Source organism: Tauraco erythrolophus, chromosome 23 (genome assembly GCF_009769465.1).
Source record: "Tauraco erythrolophus isolate bTauEry1 chromosome 23, bTauEry1.pri, whole genome shotgun sequence".
NCBI lineage: Eukaryota > Metazoa > Chordata > Aves > Musophagiformes > Musophagidae > Tauraco > Tauraco erythrolophus.
In genome coordinates this window covers 5,452,682-5,470,801 of record NC_141487.1, presented here as the reverse complement: position 1 = coordinate 5,470,801, position 18,120 = coordinate 5,452,682, and the positions used below count along the sequence as shown (strand labels likewise).

Sequence of the window (18,120 nt, the reverse complement as noted above, 5' to 3'; positions counted from 1 at the left end):
ATCCAGTTGATTTCCTTACTGAGTTTCATCATTTGTTCTGTTGCCTTTTGTCCCCCTGGTGTTTCCACTCCTTTCATGCCCTGATGCAAAGCAACCGGGGGAGAGAAAGGGGAGGAAAAAAACAACACAAAAAAAAGCACAACAGATCTCTGAATCTTCCTACCACAGTATCTCTCTCTCTCCCCCTCTCTCTCTCTCTCAATCTCTCCCCCCCCTCCCCCCTCCTCCTTCAAAACCTCAAGGTCCTTAGCAATCTTCCCCCTCTAGATTGTACGGAAACACTCAAGCCTTTCGCATTACTGCAGCCCTACAAACCAACACAAAATATCTAATATACAATTACAGCGTCCCCGAGCAGATTTAAAATCAATATCCTCCTATAATAATGCTGGGGAAACTGAAAGCATGATGTTGCATATGGGCAGGAAGGAAGAGACTGTTTGTCACTGCAAGCATCAAATTCTCATCTATCAAGGGCTTGTTAAAGATGCAGCATCTTAAAAGAAAAAAAAAAAAAATCTCACAAACGAGCACCATGTTTGAGTGAGTACACGTCGCATCTGGCTGTGAGTCAACGCGCACGCAAACCTTCCGCAATTTGCCCAAAGTGTGTTGGTTAAGAAAGGTTACAAAGCCCCTCGGTGCCGTTTATAAGAACAACAAAATTATTCATGTTCCAGGGGACATTTTAAGCCAAGCAACTGTCCCTCATACTCAGAATCACTCCACGTTACTTTGAATTCAGCTAAGCAAGCCCAGGCTCCTGCCTTGGCACTGCGTTTATCGAGAGATGCAGAGCACAGAGCTGAGCAGCGCCGAGAGCAGCCAGTTACCGCGCCGAGGGCAGAGCCTGCCAGGCAATGCCTTCACCCAAAGAGCAATTCTGGAACTCTGCAAAGTTACAAGTGGCGTTTCAAGGTTTTAAAGAGCACAAGCTGCCTCCGATCTTATCTTGCCATGACCCTGTCACCCAGCCTGTTAAAAAAACTGGCACTCAGAGACAACTGCAGAGGCTTGCAACCATCCGTAACCAAAAGCGAAGCAGGTACAACAAAACAGTGGCAACTGGAAAGCAGATGGGAAAGGACAGAGTCAGCTAGTGACAGCACATAAGATTTCTCAGCACTTCACATTCCAGGTGTCGAGTCAGCCTTTCAATACAGCTTGAATTCTTATCAATCCTCCTGCCTCAGTTTACCCTTTAAATATCTTCTCCAAAGCCACAGACAGTATCAGCTTGCCAAGCCAGCATCAAAGCTAGGAAGTACCTGGCCACACAGCACAAAGAGAGTCACAAGCTCCCTCCCCATGGAACTCTTCATTCTTCATGTCGATTTTCCTGGAAACGTTAGTCTGATGCTGCAAACCCTCAGCGCTGGAGGCCAAGATTGTATATCCTCCTCAGAACTGTTCTCATCCGGGATTTGCGGCTTTGCAACAACAAAGTCCCGTTGCTCTGCTCACCCCTCCCAGCCTGGGCAGGAGGCAGCAAAACCCAGCAGGGCTTGTTCCTGTGTACTTCAGGCAGAAGAGACTCCATGGAAGAACTGGTGACAGAAGCACCAGTTACATGCGACAGCAGTTCGAATATGAGCAGTGAAGATTCCTTCATTTCACAGCTCTGCCAAGGCACCTCGTTACTATTCTCTTGCTATTCCACTCCCGCTCCCACGCGCCCATCTGCCAGCAGCCATTCGCTCTGACTCGCACCATGCCCTGCCATTCCCAGGCTCGTCAGCAGGACAGGTTGCAAGTCCCATCCCACTCCCAACCGCCTGCACTTGTGCAGGGGAAGACCCAGATCACACAGTAACTCTGAAGCGGCACCAACTCCACCAGACCCGTGCCCCACCAGCCTCCAAAACACCCACTTCTCGGCACACAGGCAAGTGAGCTGGCAGCTCCGTGAGCAGCCAGGTGTGCCAGCCTGCCATCAGCACTGTGCCACGGGGACAGGTCCCACATGTCTTTCAGTCAAAATTTGAACGCGGCCCTCCAGAGAGATCCCACATTAGAGTATTAATCTCTAGGACGATCTGCAGCGTTTTCCTTCCAGCATCTCTGGTTCACGTTGTACCAAAGCACCAAATCCCACACACTGAGTTGGTATCTGGGTTGCTCCTCAGTTTTTACAGCTGTCAGATCGCAGAATGAAAAATTTTCCTTTTTTTTTCTCTCCTTCATTAAAGGCAAAGTCCTGGGATGTGTCAGAGACTGCCTATGCCCCTAGAAGTGCATGAACTAAATCAACAAAACATACAGTAAGAAAGGAAAAGAGACTAATTATGATCAGTAGCCAGTACCGAGGGACAATGATCTAACAATCTGCCCCAACTTTACTGAGGCAGTGGGAGAGCACAAGACTGAATATCCATCTTTGGAATTCCAGCCCAGTGTTATAAGAAGTCAGGTCCCTCTCTTAGCTTTCCTAGCTGCAAAGCAGGGAAGAGGCCAGTCCCATTTTCATTAGTTACTCATAGATTCTGGGATACAACCTAAAAAGCAATGTATTTGTATTACAGCAACAATCTTTCCTCTCTACAACTTAAACCACATGCACACCTTTGGCACACCACTTATATCTGCTAAACTCATACCCTTTTATAGGACCCAGTACTCTAAATTCATCTCTTTATGTCCACATGCCATTCATCCAACCATTCTTTGCACTCACACACAAACAACCAGGCCAGTGGCTGAAGGCATTGGGATGGCAGCATCCACAGTCCATCTCCCCCTGACTCTGCAGCAGCAAAACCAAATACCTTTTGCAAATGAGTTGGCAATGTAGCTTCTGGATGTCTCGCCATCATCACAGACAAGTTGTGCATTTAGTGTTCACTGCTGCTCATTGACCAGAAAGCCAAAAGACAGCTGCTTGCTCAGGCCATGCACCTGCAAAAGGCAACCCTCCACCTTAGAGAGAGGATGGGGAGGGATAGTTGGGGGGGGCTTCCCTCCCCCACCCATTCCTGGTTTTGCCTCCTCTCCCCTGCCTTCTATGAAGCATTTCAGTTGAAAAGAAGCCAAATCACAACAGTTTTTTAATATTAAAGCTGAAAATGAAAGACATTATCAGTAAAAGCGTAATGTTATGAAGCAAGGCCAGGCAATAACACAAGTAGGGAGTGCTAGAGGAAGCCCCAAGCATACTGATCACTGACAGCCACCAGTGCAACACAGCCCTGATCATACAACCCCCCCTCCCACAGGTCTCCCATGCAGGTCCCCAGATCCTGCATTACAGTCAAGGCTTCTGCTAGCCTGACATGGCAGTACAGAAGGTGACCCAGAGAGGTTTTCAGAAATAAGTCAAATACTTTCCCCAAAGATCTAGAAATCAAAGTGGATTTTTTCCCCCTCTTTCATGTGAAGAGGAAATCCAGCACTCGCCTGCTGCATTTCTACAGTGAAACATGAACAGACACAGGCCAGGGAAGTAGGCCAGCTGGAGGAGGACAGCACTTCTGCCTCCATGCAGAAGTATCACCCAACAGCTTTGCAACCATAAAGAGAAAGGATGTGGGTATGACACCATAAAACAAGCTTGTGCAGAAGCCAGTGCAATGTGGGCTTTAGCTAATCACAGCCCTCTTTGGACTTGAGACACAACGATTAGGGGCAATGGGTGGAAACGTCCCCTGGAAGTAACAGTTCTCTGTACTTCTACACTGCCTGTAATCCGCAGCCTCCCAGCACTCAGCAGAGCTGGGTGACTTAACAGTTGTGTTCACCAACGTATCTAAGAATCCCAAGCCTCATTATCAGCTTTGAAGAGAGGACTTGGGAGCCTAAGTGGGCTGGAAAGATTAGAAAACCTATCTCAAGGTTTCCCCAAAGATGGAGGGACTTTATCTTCAATTTACAAGGGAATTTGCAGCAGAGAAGATGCACCAAGGACGCACGTTGCATCAACAGCAGGGTGAGAACTGAGTCCCTATCCCAGTGACTGACCACAGCGTTTCACCTGGAGAAGGCAAATGAACACATATGGTGGTCACAAAATTTTTGCCCTCCCAGTGTTGTTAAACGGGTGAACTATAGAGAGTGTCAATTACAGCCAAGGGACTGCACCAAGTTTTTCTGCACTGTGTTATGCTACAGCACAACGGGAAAAGCTCAAGACCGATCTCACGCTCCCGATCCATATCATTGGTTTTGCTCTGAAAGCTTCTTGGACCCCGAAGTCCTGAGTAAACAAAGAACTGAGCCAACTTACATGGGAAATCCCTCAGGCTCAGATAGCCAACATCTAACACGAGTCTTCTCCTTTTTTTCACCTCCTTTCACATTATTTTAAGAGGAGGAAAACATCCTCCCTTGCTCTCAACTCCCCCATCAAACTTAAACCCCAGAGATGACAATTCCCACTGACCAGTCTGAAATGTGTTGGCAGCATCTCAGTTTATTCAGCTCTCCCCTTTCCTCTGGCACAAACACGCTGCCACCAGAGGAGCTGCTCTGCTCAAACAACTCTGGTGCTCCAGCCTTGCTGCTCAGCCTGTGCCTGTGCCCAATGTGACAGGTTTGCAGGGACCCTGGAGACTGACTTCCCCAGCGATGGGCTTGTGCCTTTGTAAGCAGCAGCACCAGCTTGCTGAGTCCCAGCAGGCCCAGAGCTGCTCTCAACAAAGGCTGGCGTGTGAGGGGCCACGCAGTAGGCTGCGTGCCGCAGCGTGGAATCTGGCTGCACATCGGCCCCATCCCTTGCCAGCAGGAATCAATGGAACAAAGGGAGAGTGAAGCACAAGGTCATGGGAATAACGGGCCATAATTTAATGGAGGGCAATGAGAATGGAAAAAAAAATTATTGGGGAAGCTGGGGGAAGGGAAGCAGTGGGCTTCTGGGACTTGGGATCCTAGAACAATACGAGTGCAGGCCAGCTCACGGGACAGGGTTAGTACTAGCAAGGGGGGGGGACATACCGCTGTATCTCGGCAAAGGGGATGTCAAAACAGCTGCAAAATAAAGGTAGCATCCTCCTCTCAGCAGGTCAGCTTAATGGCTTTAGGGACACAGCAGGCAGCAGGCTTCAAACCTTAGCTATTGCACTGGGTTATCTCGTTCCTTTATGTCTCCACATCTATATCTATTTGTTGGTTGTCACTTAGATTTAGATCGCAAGCTCTCCAGGGCAGGAAGAATCCTTTCGCCGGCTGCTGTACCAGGCTTAATAGTAAAAATAGTAAAAACAGCAGAGCAAGCTGGGCACTCCTGGCTCAGGACTGTCCCTAACCTAGACCAAGGTATCTGCAAATGTTCCCTAAGCAGCACGCTTCAAGTTCCCTGTGACAAGCAGCTCTTGGAAACAGGAAGAAAACACGAAACAAAGGGCAGGGAGGAATGGGACACACTAAAGGTCTCTTACTACAAAGCAAAGAAGATGCAATATCAAGTCATCAAAGGTTTTTCTCCTTCCTGCTCACTTTGAGAGAACTTCGCTCTGGCAGACTGGTTGTGCAGTCACTCCTACCAATAGCAAAGACAGACTCCAACAGGCAAGTCTGTGACCACCACTCACTGATCTCAATGCATTACATAGAAAGTAGCACCCCAAAGGTAGGCCTAGTGTCACTAACCCCTTCCTAAATGTGAGTTAACTGTGGCGTACCTGAAAGCTGCGGGAGCATGCAACAAGACAGTAGCTGAGTAGAAGGATTCCCAATGTCTACAAACCAACCATCCCTTCCGAAGCTTGAGAAGGAGCCTGCATACTCTTTCTCAGCTCTAACCACTTGGCCATCTGCCTTTCCTCCTACCATGCAAACAGTATCCTGCTACTTCCCACCTCTTTGTGCTCACTCGATTTGCCTAGCTGGAGCTAAGCTCCTAAAAGGACTGTCCAGTATTTCAGTTCCCAAGGAGTGAACAGAGGGAGGTGCAGGTCATGCTGAAGCCATCCTCCTGTCTGTCTGTAATGAGGCTGTTTACTAGAGAAGGTGCACCAACGCCCCCTTGTCTCCCAGATTCTTACAAAATTCATTTTTACAGCATGCACCAAGCCACAGAAAGGTGGTAAATATTCATAGTATGAAAAACACTCATGGAGAGGATATACTGCACTTAAGAGAGAGATCTGAATTAATTTTATGTGCTGCAGAGAGGCTTTTTAGCAATCGCAAACTTGTGAATCCCCACTCTATTCCAGAAAAGATTTAAAGAATGAGGCTGGGAGGGTGGGCTGGAAGTCCAGGCCTTTTGGAGACTCACTTTCTAGCTCTAGAAAGAAGCACATTCTAGTGGGTAAGACAGGAGAAGCAGGAAGCTTGTTAAACCAGAAGACTTAAGCACGGTTCCAATAAAGATCAGTTTTTTCTTGAGGAATGACAAACCTCTCGTGCGAAGGTCATTTGTTCTCAATTTATGTATCTGTGATAAAAAGCTATGAAAACTGGCATCATTCCTCTGACACAGATACCTCTCTCAGCCTTGGAGAATGCCACACAACCACCCAACCACGCCAAAAGGTGGGTAGGCAACGTGGCAGGGACAGCACTCCCATCTCCCCGTGAGCTCCTCGGTGCTGCATCTTCTGCGCGTGGTCTGTGCCAGGAACCTGGTATTCTCTCCAAGAGCCAGGACAGCTACTCCACCTCCTCCGGCTGCTCCTTCCACAAAGTCTCCCAGCATTTCTTTAGAAAAGTGAATGCTGAAGATAGTGATTTCCAACAGAGCTGCTGGTGGTGCTGTACCCTTAGCACCATTTAAATGTCCGTTTGCACTCATTCAGCCCCTGAAAAAAACAGCGCTCCTCCAGCCCGTGACAGCTTTGACAGCCAGACTCCTTAATTCCTTTTTCTTATTCCCTTAATCTGTCATCTTTATCAGGCTGGGGAAGTGCCAGGCAGCATGCAGGAGCCCCGGCCCCGATCAATCTCCACATTACAGCTGACAGAATGGTGCTAATAACTTATTGATCTGATGTTTGCCAAGCCCCACCGGGGCTGAAAGGCTGCCATTGATTGGCTTGAGGGAAGGAGCCTCTCAGCTGAGAGCAGAGCGGAAAGCCTTCAAATTGTCTTCTTCCCGAGAAGCTTGGAGATGGAGGGAGGGTGGGGAAGGGACAACAGGGAGGAGGCCAGGGAACTAAAGACAGGAAGAGAAATGGAAAGGAAGAAGGGTGCTTATGTGAGATGGGGTTTCAGAATGGAAAAGGAAGGGGGGAAAAATTATTTGAGAACCAAAGAAAGGCAAGGAAGAGAGAAAAGAGCAGGAAAGGGGAGAAGAGCAAAGAGAAGAATAGGAATTGGGAATGAAAAGATTGTGCAGAGCTGAAGAATTGATGAAATAGGCAGTTGACTCTCTTCTTGCTCACAGCACATCATTAATAAAATCTTTGCAACCCCCAGCCCTCCATCCTAGGACAGCTCCTCCCAAGTCTGTTCATGCCTGATGTAAAGCATGTGGCACTGCTGACTCCCCTGACCAGGTCTGAAACCACAAGCTTGCATCTGGGGAGAGGACATCATTAGGACAGATTGCAGTTTAATTTATGAGTCCGTCCCCCACAGTGATGTACATGCAACTTCATCCTTGAGAATCCCCACCCATCTCCTTGATTTGCACTGAAGAGAATAGTAACTGTAGAAAGCCATCAGACATGCTTAGCAGAGGGAAAGGAGTTGAGTTGAGGGTCTTTACTGTGGGGAAACCTGAGCTTAATTGTGTATATGCAGACACAGCAGGAGGGGAAAAAAATTTAAAATAAAACACCAACACATGACCTTTCACAAATTATAGTAATGGTTATCGTCATCTTTCTCATTCACCCTAGCTCAGTCCAGGACAGGCCAGTCTTGCCAAAGGTACCCATGCTGGAGCAGTGCTGTAAGGCAGGGACTGAGCTGGCAGCCATGGTCACACACTACCCTGGCAGGTCTGCCTGCCCCAGGGCTCTAAATGCCCAGTGCTCCTTGTGGTCAGATCTGTTTTCCTGATGGACTTCTCTCAAGTCTACCAACCCAAAAGGCTGGGTCAACACTTTCATGTGTCATCTCCAGCACGTCTCTCCCCCCCAAACAGCTCCACATCCCTTTCTCTTCGGCAGGACTTTCACTGCAAACCTCATGAAGCTGTGAGCCACAGAGCATCCTGCTGATTGCTTGGAAGAAACAAGGAGCAGAGCAACAGTTCAATGCCTGCTACCTGGACATCTAATCGTAACACGAGCTTTCCAGACACACAGCTGTGGGGAGCTTGTGGGGGGATCAGCATCGACCCCGCTGTGCAGCCACAGCAGAAGGCTAGGATTTGCAGGACTAAACCCACAGCACCCAAACCTGATGACACAGAGATACACACATGCACTGGAGCAGGAACAGTGTCAAAACCCTGGCTCTGAAGTGTCAACCTGACTTGTGGCAGGGTCAGGAGTGGCCACGCACTGCCTCCTCTCCCTGCGCTTCCAACCAGCAGCAAGCAAGAGTGGACAAGTCAGGTGCCACATTACAATCCGTGCTGGATTTCTATATATAACATCAGTGAGATGTCACTGCACTGATGATTTGTTTTCAGCTCTTTACTAGCTGCCTGCAGGGCACCCAGGAAAGGAGATGGAAGCAGGGGGTGGGGGGAGGTTATTTTTGGAAGCAGGATAATCTTGCTCTTCCTAGACCTGCAAGAAAAGGAAGAAAGGGTTGGTGTTTATTTCAGTTTCAAAGCCACAACACGTACTGCCATGAGCTTGGTGGCGGATCCAACTGTCAGAGAGTGAGGGACTCATTGTCCTGACTATGGCCAGTCTGCCCTGTTCATGCCAGGCACAGAGGAGGCCAAGCTACTTAAGCTGCCATGGTGAGTCCTGTCCAGCTATGGCCCTCCTTTACTGAAAGTGAGGGAGATACACCTGGAAAGACATCACTGACCTTCCCAAAGGTGTTGGCAGAGCCATCCTACAAGAGCCCTCCTGCCAAGAGCAGGCTTCGAATCCCTGCTAAGAGCAAGGTTTACTGAACTCCAGAAACAGGGCACTAAACTGCCTCGGCTTCTTCTCCTCCTGCAGTGACAAAGCCAAGAATAAAACCTTAATGGTCACACCAGCAAAATCCCAAGCACTAACCTACACTGCAAGCACAGTTGCAGGGCACAGCAAAAGGAAGTGTTTCTGTGCTGGGCTTTCCCATTTCTCCTTCACCTCCCAAGACATTCCTTTGTATGACAAAAGGATGCTGGTTACCTCCCACAATGCTTCAGAAAAAATAAAAATGGACTTAAATAGAGCACAAAGAAAAGACAGTCCACCAGATCCAAGCCAAGAGGATGAATGACAATGACAGAGCCTAGACCCTCATGTTGCCTAGGTGAACAACTGTCCTTCATGGTGAAACACATAAACAAATGTGGCTGGGCTTACAACTCCTAGATGCCCATTTGGTGCTGATTTTCTGCTCAATTTAAGGTAGCAGTTCAATAAAGGCTTCTGCTTTTTTTTTTTGTTGTTTGCCTTTGTTAAATGAAAACATGTCTGCGTCCTAGCTCATTAGCACACGCTCAGAAAACAGCCGTTCACTGTGAATCTGTCTCTAACCATTAGCTATAACATCCCTGATCCCAATTTTTTTTTCACCCCAATATTAACTCCTCCTTAGCAGGTGAAAGCTCTAGGTCCCAGTGCAAAGCCAAACGAAGTTATTGGGAAGCCCTCCATGGCAGGCACACAGAATTCAGGGATAGGTTCACGGAAAGTGAGACAAGTAGTTTGATCAGATACAAGATCCACACGTGTGAGCTACAAGCACTGCCTTGTCAATAAAAATTTCAAGACTAGTTTTAAAATGTGAATCTGTTTACAGTTCACTCCTGAAATTTCGCCTTCTCCCTTGCCTAGTCAACAGAGCATTAAGTGGAAAGATGAGACAGAAGCGTTAACACAGAAGAACAAATAACCTCACAAAGAGAGAAGAGATCGCGCTCTCAGGATGTTTTTGAGACATGTAGATGAACAGAGCTTTTCCAGGACTGCAAAAGCACCAAGTATACATGGCCTCCAACACAGCAGGACTCCTAAAGTGGGACTCTTCAAGGGACACAGACATCACCTTCTCCCTATCACGTAGGATTTCCACAGGAATCGTTGCAGGTTAACACACAACTATACTGGTCATTGAGGACACCAGTGCTCTGAGGCCAAAGCTCTCAGGGTCTGTCATCTCCATCACACTGACCAACAACCCCTAGAAAAAGGCCAAGCTCTCTGGGAGCTCTGCAGCATCAGAAGGCTGGCCTTCTACTGCTTCCCACACCACAGGCAAAGCAGTCTCTAATCGCTGAGGAAGGGGTCTTCGATCCACGTGCAGTCCCAAATATTTTATATATATCCCAAATATTATTGCTTGCTGTTTGGAGCGAGATCTGATATTCTGCCATGTCTCCATTAAGTGTGCTCTCTCAGACAATATTCAGACATCAAGCCAACACCCTCTAATCACGAGGGGCAGAAGGAAGACAGGAAACATCTACCCACCTTCCTCTAGCATCAGTGAGCCTGATCCCTCCACTTCTATCCATGCAAATAGTCCTACTGCAACTGGAAAGTCATGAAATCTGGCTCTGCAGAACAGAGGGTATTTGAAGAGAGAAAGAGGAGAAATTAACAGGATTTTTGCAGGGCAGAAGTTATTTAGGGCCTTGGGACCAGGACTCTATTGTAAAATGCTTGTTCAAATCCTAAAGCAGTGTGCAAAGCCCACACACACAAGCAGAAGGCACCCACAAGGCCTCCTCCGTCCTCCCCCACCCCACGCATGCCCTGGCAGACCGCATTAGCCAAACTGGATAGAGGGGATTGGACTTGTTTACAGACACACCACTAGCTGCTTAGAGGGGCTCTAAATCCGTGTTTGATGTGCAAACCGTCAGCTTTGCCACCGTGCCTTCGTCAAGCAGCCCAGGCTCTGCTCATCCTCGTGTGTGTCTCTCTCTCAATTAAGATTAAAAGCACCTCGTGCCATCATCCTCTCTCAAGGTAAGCCCCTCCGTAGTGCCAGTGCTGTACCCTGTCTGCTGCCTCGTCTTTATCTGATCCATTTGGAAGTGACTTCCATATTCTCATTAGGCTCATCGCCTGCCCTCCCCTCCCACGTGCACGCTCCCCCTGGGCATTTGAGCATACTTGCTCTACCTTTGCAGATGTTGTTAAGCCTCTTACTGAATCTCACCAACGCAGGCTGCCTCCGCGTGTTCCTAAGGAAGTACAGACCCCGTTACACGTATTTTTCCTTTCTTCCTCCGTTTGGCATCTTATAACCCCATCGCGATTGCAATTTAATTAGCACCAAAGAAAGCATCTTCCACTGCAGAACACCACCAGGAGGGAAAGACACAGCAGCAAATCAAGTCCACAGGGTCAAGGGAGGAGAGTTCATTCACATCTCCTAGGTAAACTGGCCTGGGAGCTCTGGGCATCACTAAAGCCTATTTTTCCAGGTAAGCTCTACATATGTGCCCCCCTAAACGCAGTCCTGCAGACTGTCAGCACTTAGGTGAAGTAGCTCACCTCTCTTCTCTGCAAAGGGAGTATCTCTTTGCCCAAGAGCCAACTTTACCTTGCAGCAGCTGGATTAGCTAGCTCCAGGTTTAAAAAATAAATAAACAAGAAATTTTAAAAAAAAAGGTCCAACACTGGCTGGAAGTACGAGATTAAACCTTGCAGCTGAATATAAACTGAGTGTAGACATAACCTTGATTTCAAAAGAGGAGCTGGATATCATTTTGATCAACGAAGAGCAACAGAGCTGACAGGACAAGTGCCCTTCCTTTACACTAGATCCTCCACAAGAACCTACCACTCTTGCAATCTGTGCTGGAAACAACAAACACTTGCACACTTGAAATTTGCACAACCATTTGCTGAACAGGCATTTATCCAGGGACTACAGAAACCAGTGCCCTCTGTTTTCAAGCACGAGCACCTCCATTCCCAGTCACAAAGAGAGGTAGAGAAAGCAGAAGTGGCAGAAGTTTACTATTCTTAAAAATCCGAGAACACGATACTGTCAACAGCCAACCCAGATGAGAAGGAAGGAAGAACAGTGCAAGAGGGTGCAAACAGGTAAAATCCTATACCAGTGAGACGGATTTCCTCAGCCAGTTAAGAATTGAGAGTTGCAAACAGGGCAGCTCTTCCCAAAACCCAAGACACCCTGAGACCTAGGAAAATCCAAGCACATCAGTGGTAACTGTAATAAATCTGTAGTGCCGCGGAGCAGGCCCAACACACGCAAGTTTGCTCCATGATTAAGAGATCTCTGTAAAACCTTCAGGTCCCCAGGGGGCCCAGAGCAGCGAGATACAGCTAACGTGCATCAAACACATAAGAATATCTCAATCATTACCACAGCCGACAGTGGCTCCTAAGCCAATCGATAGGGCAGTTAGATTTTATCAGCACACGCCTCTTGGCCACCTACTTCTGCTGTCCTTGCAAAAGCCTCAGTTACCCCTGCCAGTTCCCACTCTCCAGATGTATTACTGAGGAGCACTGGCTCGAGTAGACTGTTGCTTTTCTGTAGATTTTTGCTGTTGGTATTCTTTATTTCCTTTCAAGGTCCAGTATCAGGGGACACTTCAAACATGAGTTAAGCTGTCAGCTGTTCTTATCTAGATGTCTTGCTTCAGTGCGCACACTAGCAAGAGGGAACGTCACCCCTAACACACCCCCAAATCTCTCACATGCTGAATCTCCAGAAGTAGGCTAAACTCCACATTTATTCCATATTGTCACAGTGGAACGACATCATACAGGTCTAGCAGAGAAGTTAGGGAGGACAAGACAGAAAATTGAACTCTGTTGTTCAGGCATCATTTGCTTCATGATCTTGGGCAAATTTGCCTTTCTCTGCCTTGGTTGACTCATGCACCTCCCAAAATACTCAAAAACTGGTGGAAGGCATTATGCATCTTGTCCAGCATTTCTGATGAAACTGTACTTGCTGGCAACATAACTACCTCCCCTTTCCCCTTTCTCACTGTAGACTAGAAAGAACAGTCTTTCCATTTTTTATGAGAAGCGTATTTTCAAAGCACTGTAGCTCTCAGATCTGCCAGCCCAGATTTCTGTAGATGCTAAACTTGCCAACATGTCACAATCACTACACTGGTCTTCATCACCTATGTGATGCTCTTTGGGCCTCACAAGATATAAAATAGAGTGACTTCTTTTGTCCCAGCTATCCCAAGCCCTAAGACTGCATCTCTTCTAGGCTTATTGTTCCAAACAGGTACCACCCACCACTGTCGTTTATCGCATCCACCGAGGTGGGTTATTAAATCCTTTTCTAGTCAGGGCCAAACCCTATCTATGTCTTTCAGCTTCTGCTGTCCCAAACTAAGTTTTTCGGCCTCTCTGTTCTCAAATATAACCATCACCATTGATATCAAGTGACCTGCTTTCACCTAAAAATTACCTGTAAGCCTTCCAAGGATACTAATATTAGTGCTGCTCTTCTAACCAAAGGCTTTAGATGTTCCAGCAATGTATCAGTCTCTTCAGCCCCTTCTGACCTAAACATCAGCCCAGCTTCAGCTTGAATCCTGACTCTAGTCTCACCTATCTCCCAGAACTCACAAAAGCCCCAGAACTAACTACACGCCGTAGTTTTCCATTAGTTTCAGCCCTTTTCTGTGTTTCAAAGACCATTAAAGATCCAGGAATACTTCTAATTTTCCAGTCCATGCTGTTCGAAACTCTAGCACTGCCTCTAATCCTGGTTTAACTATAAATCAAGGAACTCCCTCACAGAATTAACCATAAACCAACCAACCCTGCCAACTTCAACCCTCGTCTTAATCCCATGGGCTCTGCAATAAGCAAATTTCTTCCATTAGTGCTATCCTTGTTCTCAATCCTCTACTTAGCCTCAGCCATAGCCAAGAAGCCACATACACCTCTGAATCCTGTTTCAGTGGTATGCACTCACTCCTCATCCTGCACATGTAGAATTTGCAGTTTAAGCTGCAGAGCAGCCTCTGGAGCGTTCAGCCTCTACTGGCTGAGACCTCTATGCCTAACTTCAAACCAGAAATCCTAAATCAGCAACAGAAAACATTTTAGCAGCAGATTCCAACTTACTTGGAGAGCACTGCATCTTATGGTCATGAGTGATGTGGGACTTCTTAAACATATTGGCATTAACATCATATATTCAGCATTGTCCATCTCCAAATGCCTTTTTGAGGGCGAGATTCTCATAACCCAAATACACAGTATTGTTCTCAAAGGCATACAATGCAAACAGCGGACAACTGGGGGCACTTTTTTCCCCTTATTGTTTTAACTAAGGGGTTTAATCTACAACCAGTCTTTTAGACTAACCCAACACTAACTCTCTTAAAATTATATGTGTAGTTATACCATTTTCCCCTTTCACCCTTGCCAGTGAAAACCAACAGAACCAAGACATAAACCCGACAATCAGGATCAGATACAAATCCCAGCACATTTTGTTTCTGTTCCCTTGACTTCCACGTCCAGGAGGTGGTGACACAGGTACCAGTTCAGCACATGCTCTGAAGTCAGAGCTGGCAGGTTCTGCGTAGACTTTGGCAAATGAGTCTTCCCTTAATCGAACAAGCATGTAGAGTGAGCCAGCTCCAGACAGCGGGGAAAATCAGAGTTAAACTGTCCCTGTGGAGGCGTGACAATGCTCTCTCTCCCTTTAGATACTTAATCTCACCATCGCCCCCACCTTTGCAGGTCAGCTCTTGTTAGACACACCAAATCTATCACGTCCTCAAAAGCTCTGTCACTTGCTTGGTGGCCTCTTCTTTTTAATTGCAGAGACTTTGGTCAGAGCCAAGCACTGCTGTCCTCACCGCTACATGTGCACAGTGCCTATGTTTTATATTTCTTACTGTTTCTTATGGTCAAGACGCTAACCAGAGAACCTCAAGCATAAATTCTAACAAGTAAGAATGAGGACTTCCACATCGAATCTTTTCTACTGCTTAACAGTGATGGGAATGAAAAGTACCCTTTGCATTTCTGGAATGCTATGGATCTCAAAGAACTTCAGCAACGCTGATCAAGCCCAGCAGTTTCTCTGTAAAGCAAACATTTAAAACCATTTTAACATACGTGGTCACCCGAGACATATAGACCCAAACAAGGGCATACAGAAAAACACATCTCTGGCCAGTTTGGCTTTTAGAATTGTGTAGGAAAAGGGGCTGTGGAGATTGGGTAATGAAGAGAATATGTAGATTCAGCTGCGAAAATGAAGACTGGAAGCTGCCCATGGCTGCTTTAGAGACGTATCACAAACCTCCCAGTTCAGCACAAGACATGTACGGGACTGAAAAATTTACTGCAGAAGTAGTCACACCAGTATAAATTGCACTGCAGGCAGGAGGAACCTTTCTGGAAAGGTATCAAACCTCATGCAAAAGGCAAACCAGGTACCTGTCATGTTCCTGAACATCCTCCAAAGATACTCCCCAAGAGTATTACACGTGTTCCCTTCAGATCCAGGGTTAAGTTACAGTCAACAGAATAACTTACATGAAAATATGGACAAAACCACAAACATATAGATTTTCAGGAAAGGTCTACAGCAACATACACAGAGAAATACAACTCTGATTTGGAAAGACAGGGATTGGTCAATATAAAAACAAGCATTACTCCAAATTTTTCCTCAACTTTTGGTTATAATCAAAAGAAAATTATAGATTCTGCAAACAACAAGCAGATTTCTAGTTATTATCAGTGCCTCACTTGTTGACTGATGCATATCTACCACCAAAGCATCCTTGCCCGTAGCTCCCTTACCAACATCCAGAGAGGCACAGCGCAGGATCCAAAAGGAGCCTTTCTGGTTTTACCATGTTAAGTCAAAACCAGGTAAACTTTCAAAAAAAGCCAGGTGCCACTACAAAACCAAACAAACATGCTCACAAAGGACTTAGTAGGCACAGAGGCAGCATGGGGAACCTCTGATTAATGAAATTACAAATCAAACCATGCTCTCTGCAAGGTCTTTCTGCTTCACTTGACACTAACCCTGGGGACATTTCACTTCTTTGCTGGTGCAAGCTCCTTTGCCAGTAGTTTAACACAGACCACTAGATTTGAGAATAACACAGGGCTGAGATCTCAAAAGGACTTTAACATCACCACAAAATCCTTTCCATGTTAATCTTTAGCCTGAATATTAAAAGTCTTCATATAGCTCACTCCAAAGTGTAACACAAACAGCCACAGAAAAAGCAGCTGCCGAAAAAATTAACAAATGAGGGAGTGAAAGAGAGAGGAGGGAAGTCAACAAACCCAAACCAGCAGGACCTGCTCCAGCTCCTTACCTGCTGCTCCTAAGCCAACGTCGATGCTGTTTCTCTTGAGTTCACAGCGGCTCTGGGTCTCTGGCATAACGAGCTGACGGCTCTGATGCAGGTTGGAGATGATAGTGGAAAGGTCGTTATCACGGCTGCAACAGAGCAGAAAAGCACCAAGTTAAGGAAATCCTATTTGCCACCACGTAATTGATTTTTGTGTGTATGAGCGTATGTGTGTGCGCACGCGAGATTCTTTTGTTTGCTCCTGACATAGCTGTATTTCAAGAAAGGTTCCCCTCCTCCCGTTCAGGTTCCTAGGTAACCTCCTCTAGTTTTGGGGAGCAAAGACTACGTGCAAAGCACTTCCAAACAGCACTCTCATTTCCCATAAAGGGCTCTGCAGCTGCCAGAGCTCCCGATTTCAGTTTTGCCAGATATAACTTGCGTGGGCCAGAACTTACATCTCAGATGGAAAAACTGAAAGCGTAGGAATTGGCAGATCTATTCCAAAATTAATAGGAAACTTGAACTGAAATAACTGATAGTTTTCTATCAGTTGCCACCCTTCTGTCCTGAAAAAAAAAAAAAGTAAGTTTTTGTATTCCAGCACTGTTGAAACACAAGACTATTTTATTTACTTGAATAGTAATTTTTCTTTTTAGAGACCCACTATGAACGCAGACATCAGCACCACTCAGAGCTGAGGGTACAGATTTATTTACAAAACTAATTTTCAAATGTTCACTCTAACAGATCCTGAAACAATGCTCCTTTCCTTCTGGGACAAGAGAATGCGTTAGAGCAGTTCAGCATTATTTTGCCTGTTATCCTTGCATCAGATCGCTGCTAAGTAGGCTAGTTTAGTCTTTTTTCTTTTTTTTTTCTTCTGTGGAAAGGGAGAACACAAACACAAAAAGACAGTCACTGTAGCAGATACTGCAGTTCAGCTGGCAAATGTTTTTGCTTGCATAATGCCATCCACTTGCAAAATATTTCTGAATAAACGATATACAAACACCGAAGAGGAAGAACAAACTAAAACATATACATGCTACTAAATGGAAACACTGGAATGTCTCACCTTCGTTTGTTTGCAGTATATGTTAAATCACCTATCCTTCCAGCACAAGGTGCTTGCCCCAAGCTAAACCTGGCTATTTTTCTTCCTCTCCTCTTTCTAAATGGGAGATGACAGCCAGAAGAACCAGAGACACTTACAAAAAATCACACGTATTAGAAACACTGCCCTCCTCCCACATCCACAGCTCCCTCCCAACCTCTACTCACATGATGAACGCACCCACTCTGTGCTGCTGGGACACACAGCACATGACCAGCAACTCACTGGTGCAGAGGAGAGTGTCCTCACCTGGGACCAGCAGGACAATACAGAGGGTGCATTATCTGCAGAATTACCTACCAATGATCTTCCTTTAAATATCCCCCTCTTATCCCCCCTTACCTCCTCCCCACCTGCTGCCCCCCCACCTACAGGCTATCAGCACTGGCAACAGGAGCAGATCTGCTCAAATGCTCCAGAGAGCCCATCCCTAGTGCAGAAGCAGGGGCTAATCTGTCGTCTAGCTCTCTGCTAATCAGATAAGTTTATGACAGAAAGTCTTTAGACAGAGGTACTTTCAGCGGGCGTCTGGCTCCAGATTTTCACAAGATGTAGCAGACAAAAACAGACTCTCATTTCAGCAGCCGCTGTCATGTTCCCTGCTGCTCCCCCCACCCCCAATCTCAGCAGGGAGAGAGGATGCTCGGATCTCAAAGCCTTTGAGCACCCATTGCATCTTCCTCCGCTAAACCAGTTCAGATTCCTCCTTATGCAAGCAGAAGGCTAATTA

The 18,120-nt window shown here is 46.5% G+C and overlaps 1 protein-coding gene across 1 annotated transcript in view; it reads right to left on the bottom strand.

Moving 5' to 3' along the window:
- The window catches only part of SAMD11 (sterile alpha motif domain containing 11), a 122,873-nt gene that overhangs the window by 38,711 nt on the left and 66,042 nt on the right, over positions 1-18,120 (bottom strand). Inside the window, exon 5 of the mRNA XM_086625581.1 lies at positions 16,298-16,422. Coding sequence (XP_086481707.1) covers positions 16,298-16,422 — 125 coding nt within the window. The remainder of the gene's footprint in view (positions 1-16,297; positions 16,423-18,120) is intronic.